This window comes from Portunus trituberculatus, chromosome 28 (genome assembly GCF_017591435.1).
Source record: "Portunus trituberculatus isolate SZX2019 chromosome 28, ASM1759143v1, whole genome shotgun sequence".
Lineage (NCBI taxonomy): Eukaryota > Metazoa > Arthropoda > Malacostraca > Decapoda > Portunidae > Portunus > Portunus trituberculatus.
The window spans coordinates 6,941,056-6,948,555 of record NC_059282.1 but is presented as its reverse complement, the minus strand read 5'-3'; the positions used below and the strand labels follow the sequence as shown (position 1 = coordinate 6,948,555).

Here is a 7,500-nt window from a genome sequence, read left to right as displayed (position 1 = left end):
GATAGAGCTAAAATTTTTGGAATCTTCTTAATTTTCGACGGGTTTATCGACCATTCTGCGTTGGAAGGTGTCGAGTGTTAATCCTAAATTGGGTCTAATCACTGTAAAGACGTGAGACAGAAAGACAGAAAGACAAACAGACAGACAGACAGACAAACAAAAATAGCGTTATCAGCAATACAGCTTATAATGTAATCCAGTGTAATCCTCCTCCTCCTCCTCCTCCTCCTCCTTCTCCTCCTACTCCTCCTCCTCATCCTTCTCTTCCTCCTCATTTTTCTCTATTTTTTTTCTCTCCTACTCCTTCAACATTGCTAGGTAAGACACTTCTTTTGCTTCCTCTTTCATCTCATTCCCTTCATTCTTTTTTCTTTCAGTTCTGCTTGCTCTCTCTCTCTCTCTCTCTCTCTCTCTCTCTCTCTCTCTCTCTCTCTCTCTCTCTCTCTCTCTCTCTCTCTCTCTCTCTCTCTCTCTCTCTCTCTCTCTCTCTCTCTCTCTCTCTCTCTCATTCCTGCAATATTCTTCCTCCAATTTCTCTTCCAGTCACTCAAATTTCTTCCCTCTTCAGAGCATTCCATTACTTTGTTCCTCCTCTGTCTCTCTCTCTCTCTCTCCTCCCTCTGTTCTCTCTCTCTCTCTCTCTCTCTCTCTCTCTCTCTCTCTCTCTCTCTCTCTCTCTCTCTCTCTCTCTCTCTCTGTTTCTTTTTTCAGCCTTGTGTATTTGTTATAAAGTTATCCTGATGACCGACCTCCATTTTCTGAGAGAGAGAGAGAGAGAGAGAGAGAGAGAGAGAGAGAGAGAGAGAGAGAGAGAGAGAGAGAGAGAGAGAGAGAGAGAGAGAGAGAGAGAGAGAGAGAGAGAGAGAGAGAGAGAGAGAGAGAGAGAGATTAACAATTTCTAACATTAAACTTTAACACTATTCAAGATGCATTTCCACAGTCTCTCTCTCTCTCTCTCTCTCTCTCTCTCTCTCTCTCTCTCTCTCTCTCTCTCTCTCTCTCTCTCTTATTCCAGTATTACATCTGTTAAGTGTTTGTTCTGAACGTGAGCAATTTATCCTCCTCCCTTCAGCTCTATTTTTTCTTCCCCTCTCTCTCTCTCTCTCTCTCTCTCTCTCTCTCTCTCTCTCTCTCTCTCTCTCTCTCTCTCTCTCTCTCTCTCTCTCTGTCGTCTTGAATTTTCTTTCGCGTCTTCTTTTGCTTCTCACATCACCACCACCACTACCACCACCACCACCACCTCCTCCTCCTCCTCCTCTTCCTTCCTACTCTACACACCACCACGTCTTTCTTCCTCTTCCTCCTCCTACTCCACACAGAAGAAAGCCAATCGACAAAGAATAAAAACATTTTGGAGAAGGAGGAGGAGGAGGAGGAGGAGGAAAAAGACTATTACTATGATGAGGATGAAGGAAAGGAGTAAAAAAAATAAAAACGAGTTATTACGATTAAAATTTACCTGTCAGAAGGCAACGACCTCACCTGCCACACACACACACACACACACACACACACACACACACACACACACACCTGTATACTTACCTGGCTGCCTCTTGATCAACTCCCCTTCCCTCTCACCTGGCCGGGGGAAGGGAAGGAGAAAGAGAGAGAGGGAGAGAGAGGGGAAGGGAAGAAGGGAAGGGATGGGGCACTGGGGCAGCCTAACGAAATTATCTTTTATCTGGAAAATGTGCGTGTTGGAGGTATTTCCTTCTCGCTTTTCCCTAATTAAATCCCACTCACTCAGGCTCCAGGGAAGGATAAAGATAGAGAGGTGTGGTGCAGGCGTGTTCATTTCAGTAAAACACCTTCGTTATAATTAATTAATGCCTTTCCATCAATACCTGGATGGAAATGGATGGGTGGCGCTGAGTTTATTTATCTATTTATTTATTTATTTGATCTCATTTGTATCTCTTTCTCAGTGTCATGTGTGCTTTTTTTTTTCTCTCTTTTCTTCTGTGTCATTTGTGTTTCCTGTTGTGTTACATTAAATACGTTTGGTTTGTTTTTATCTTTTATTTTTTGTCTGTCATTCTTTAATGTTTGTGTTTTAAAATTAGAATATTTTAAATTTTTCATTATTTTTTCTTATATGTATCTTGTCTTCATCTTATTTTCTAACACTGATATATATTAAATTTCTCATTTTCTATTTATTTTTGTTTTTATTTTAGTTTTTATTTCTTGATTGATATACTTAACTATATATTTACCTTTTTCTTCTATACATCAAGCCTTTCTTTAATTCTCTAACACGAAAATGCATTAAATTTATTATGCTCTATTCATTATCATCATTTTTTACTTCTTACTTTATACTTTAATATGCTTTACATCCTATACTTTATCATGTATTTTTTATTTTCATCGTATTTCATCTTTCCTCTTATTCTGCTCTTCGTTTCACTCACCTCTCCATTTTCTCTTGCATCTTCCTTCCTTCCTTCCTGTTCTCCACTATCTACTACATATTCTTCTTTTTCCCTCTTCCTCTTCTTTTTTTCAGCTTACTCCCTTCCTCTGCTTTACATTATTCATTCCGATTCTTCCTCGATTCCACATTCTCCACTTCCTTCCCTCCTCCTCTTCGAATTCTTCATTTTCTCCCTCCTCTGTGTTCTTCGCTCTCCACTTTCCTCACCTCTCACATTCTCCACTCCCATCCCTCTTCCTTCACATTCTCCTCTCTAATAATATCAAAGCCACGTCCTCCTCCTCCTCCTCCTCCTCCTCCTCCTCCTCCTCCTCCCTCTCCTCCTCCTCTCTTCTTCCTTCTCCCTTTTCATATCCTCCACTTTATCTCTGCTTTCTTATTCTCTTCTTTCAAGTTTCCCTCATCCTTTCTTCTTTCCTTATTCTCTCTTCACTCTCTCTCTCTCTCTCTCTCTCTCTCTCTCTCTCTCTCTCTCTCTCTCTCTCTCTCTCTCTCTCTTCCCTCTTTCGTATTCTCCACGTTTCTCTTTTATTTTTCCTCCATCTCCCTTCCTCGTTTCTTCCACTTTTTTTCCCCCGTACTTCCCACTCTCCTCCTCTCTCTCCCGCACTTTCCTCTCACTCCTCCTTCTATTCCTCTTTCATATTCTCCTCTTCGTTCCTTTCTTTTTCCCCGAACTCCCCGGCCGCCTGTTCCTCACGCCGTGCCTCCGCCTCGCCTCATAAGATTTTAACCTTCCTCCTCTGTAATTTCCAGGTCGATCAGGGCGGACAAGGAGGCACTTGCTTCCACCCGAGGGAGCCGGCGACCCTCTCCACCCCATAACTATTATTACCAGACACTATTTACTCCGGTATCAAAGTACGTCCCCCGGTGATTCAGCTCTAACGACCATGACTGGGCGTCGGTAATTTCTCGGCATTTTTGCGGCGAATTTGTGGTGTGTGTGTGTGTGTGTGTGTGTGTGTGTGTGTGTGTGTGTGTGTGTGTGTGTGTGTGTGTGTGTGTGTGTGTGTGTGTGTGTGTGTGTGTGTGTGGTTCTTGCTCCCAAGACGGACTGTTTGACTTCCCTTTTTTTCGTTGTCAGTCCAGCAAACAAGTTAGGAAAAGTTTGGAAAAACCACTTTCAATTATATATATATATATATATATATATATATATATATATATATATATATATATATATATATATATATATATATATATATATATATATATAATTGGAGAAAACGAAACTTTTGAAATTATGAGCTATGAATCTCTCTCTCTCTCTCTCTCTCTCTCTCTCTCTCTCTCTCTCTCTCTCTCTCTCTCTCTCTCTCTCTCTCTCTCACACACACACACACACACACACACACACACACAAGGCTGTCTCACCTTCATCGTTAAGTTCGTTGGGAGAGGCAGCGGGCGGCAGCAGCAGCAGCAGCAGCAGGGGCGGTGTCAGGAGGAAGGGCCACCACCCGGAGCGGGGGGATGAGCTGGCCTGGCCTCCGCACGAGTGATTCCTCGCGCTGGGGGGCGGAGGCCCACTTGGCCGGGAGTGGCGGGAGCCGGGTGGTCCTGGAAGGGGGCTGGCGCGGTTGCCTGACCTTTGGGCGTGGCTGGCCCTTCCTGGTGACACTGGTGACGAGCTTGTGTGTGGCGATGCCGGTGTGGTGAGTGCCGCACGTCCTGGTGACCCTGAGTGGTGCCGCCATCCTGCAGGAGGTGGCGGAGCGTGGTGAGACGTCTTTCCGCTTGCCGCTGCGGCGTGAGGAGTCCCTCCTGAGGACTCTGCCGTTGCCCTTCGTCTTGTGGGAGGTGTGGCGCTGCGGTCCGGTTTTCCGGGTGGTATGGTGAGGCCTGGTGCTGCTGTTGAGCTTGCAGTGGCGGCGTGTGGCGCAGGGGTGGCGGCGGGATTGCTAGACCCTGGTGGAGACGGTGACCTGTGTCCCCGCTGGTCCTGTGGTCCCGAGGTGTGGCCGTGTATCATAAGGGAACCCAAAGTGCGCGTCTCCCGGCCCTGCGCTTTCATGGCGTGGGTGAGCCTGACGGGGGAGCGGCTATGGCTCCTGGGGGAGGATATGGTGGCGGTGGCGGTGGTGATGGTGGTAATGGGATCATCCGCTCTTTGGAGTGGCGGCATCGGGCGCCCCTCGGTCTCGCTCTCTCCTGCATAAAGTGGGCCAAACGTGCACGTGATGTCAGGACAAGAGGCTAAAAAACACCTGCATGAGGCCTTACCTTCCTCCGCCGCAACTTGGGTCACCCCTCCCCCTCGCCGCCCACACCCACACCCCCCGCAGCCAGCCAGGGACTCAGTAGCATTCTCCAGATCCTGAAGACTCGAGTTCCGCGAGCCTGGAGTTCGTAAGTTGGGGAAAGGGAGCGAGGAGTGAGCCGCGTTCACACCCGCGTCACGACTCTCAGCCGCCCGGAGTTCACGTTCCTCAGAATTGCTCGAACTTGGCGGAACTCTTCGGCGACGGCGGCGGCGGTGGCGGCGGCGGTGGGGACGAGGAAAGTTGTTGTCCCGCATGACCACTTCTCCTTCATTTTCGTCGACCTTTGGAGCAGTCACTTCAAAGGCAACTCGGGAAGGCGTTGTTGAGGGCGGTAAATGGCGCGCCAAGTTTCTCGTCTCCCTCTGGAAAGTCGTGACGCGCCGGACAGCCTCCAGGCAACGCCCCGCCTCGCCCGCCGCCTCCCGGGGCACTGGGCGGGACACACAGCGGGGCGGACCCATAATGCCAAGTCCTGACGTATTCCCAGTGGCTGTGATTACTTGGGAACTCTTTTCTAACCTTCTTTTCTGTTTCGCCTTCTCGGTTTCTCCTTGAGAGGAAGGGAAAGTAAATGCCTGAAAACACAACTTCCCTTGCCAGGTGAGTGAGTGTTGCGGGTGTGTTGTTTTCACTAATGAGAGCAAGGAGGATGTTTTTATTTGAGTTGCGTCCGTGTTCCGCCCCGCGCCAGGCAAGGGAGGGGCGGCGGCGGCTCCTGCCAGCCATGCAGCTTCATCCTGACTCGTCGGAAGATACACTGGTAACGCTGTGTGATGTATACAACAGCTACCGTAATAAATTTTCCCACTCTCTCTTTCTCTCTATCCTTCTCTCTTTTCTCTCTCTCTTCCTCCCTCTTTGCTCTTATTTCTCTCTCCCTCTGTATCCTTCACTTTCTCCAATGCACTTTTCCCTTTCTATTTTACAATGCTGCCAATATATTATTCCTCACTGCGCCGCTTCTCAGGTCCAATACTCTCTTCTGGCGCTCTAGTTCATATTTCCTTCAATGTTTCCACTCGATTTTCAATAATACCTTCATTTGTTTCCAGTGTTCGCTTATGTTTTTCCATCATCACGCAAGGAATACCTAAATACGCGGACACCACACATGCATATCAATAATCCACGAGACACTCAACATTCACGAACAAAATATACACCTAAGACAAAAAATAGATGTTTGTATACATCGCAGTTTGCACGCGCCACGAACTTTTCAAATGGATCATTGAGGGTAAACACTTTTCATCAATTTAACCACGTGAATGTTTACCTTTCCAATTTCATCGTGTGTGTGTGTGTGTGTGTGTGTGTGTGTGTGTGTGTGTGTGTGTGTGTGTGTGTGTAGACTTCTCCTTGCGTCGAAAAAGTGCCAATGAGAATAAAAAAAAATTATATATATACACACTCCTCACGACGCTTGAGAAAAACAAAAAACTAAAAAAAAATGAAATCTACTTTACCAAATTTTTCTTTAGTTCCTCAAGCTCCAACTTACCGCAGATTTAACAGAAAATACTCTTAATGTTTATTTCAGCGACCAGTCCCGCATTTCCCTCTCACTTGCGAGTCACAAAGAGGATGTAAACAAACCATAACGTTACCAAGAACACCCCTGTAGTCCGCTTTCTATGTCAGCCTTCCACTCCTGTACCTCGATGTGCCGTTTTCTTTGTGGTACATCCCCTGAAAGGAAAATGAAATAGTGAAATAGTGAAATGATGTCCACAAAAGCTTATATTTCAGAGTGTACACTAAAGGCAGAGAGAGAGAGAGAGAGAGAGAGAGAGAGAGAGAGAGAGAGAGAGAGAGAGAGAGAGAGAGAGATTATTGCAAGGATGAAGTAGTAAAAAGTTGGAGACATATTCCAATATACACTGAAATCCAACACACACACACACACACACACACACACACACACACACACACACACACACACACACACACACACAAATTGGATAAAACTAAAGCATTAAAAGACAAATAAAAGGAATACATGATCGAAATACTACGAAACGACAGAAGAGGTGAAAATCCCTTTAGAGGAGATGTGAAATCCGACTTAATCTGTATCTCTCTCTCTCTCTCTCTCTCTCTCTCTCTCTCTCTCTCTCTCTCTCTCTGGAACAGTTAATGGAATGGCCACTAGGGGAGCATTGCAGGGGTGGTATTGGAAGGGGATGGTGAAGCAGTATTATATGGAACGGTACGTGTGTGTGTGTGTGTGTGTGTGGTACAAAAATATATATACACAGAATCCCACAGTCGTATGCCAAAAGGGGACATTGCTGTACACACACACACACACACACACACACACACACACACACACACACACACACACACACACACACACACACACACACACATCGGCACTACAAACAAGCAAACACGGAAAAAAAACCACACAAATGAAAACAATGAAGCCATTTTATCCATCCCAGAGAGAGAGAGAGAGAGAGAGAGAGAGAGAGAGAGAGAGAGAGCCATATACTAGAATGGACGAGTGAGTTTTTTTGCTTGTCTCTCCACCTGCTCGCCTCTATTTCCATCGTCTTGTTCTTCCTCTACACAACCTCGTACTAATATATATGAAAAAAATCAATAATCTATATAAATTGTACCCATTTCACACAAAAGAGGAGGAAAAGGAGAAGGAGGAAGAGAGGGGGAAGGGGAGGAGGAAGAAGAGAAAGACAAGAAAGAAAGGAAGGAGGAAAAGTAGGAGAACGAGCAGGAGGGAAAGAGATAAGGAAGAAAAATGACAAAAAATATAAGCAAAAGAATAAT

At 45.9% G+C, this 7,500-nt stretch overlaps 1 protein-coding gene across 2 annotated transcripts in view; it reads right to left on the bottom strand.

Moving 5' to 3' along the window:
- Nucleotides 1-7,500, bottom strand: part of LOC123510295 (basement membrane-specific heparan sulfate proteoglycan core protein-like) — a 150,727-nt gene that overhangs the window by 31,282 nt on the left and 111,945 nt on the right. For both annotated transcript variants that reach the window (XM_045265297.1, XM_045265298.1), the window contains exon 2: nucleotides 3,818-5,797. In XM_045265297.1, coding sequence (XP_045121232.1) covers nucleotides 3,818-5,168 — 1,351 coding nt within the window. In that variant the 5' untranslated portion in view covers nucleotides 5,169-5,797. The remainder of the gene's footprint in view (nucleotides 1-3,817; nucleotides 5,798-7,500) is intronic.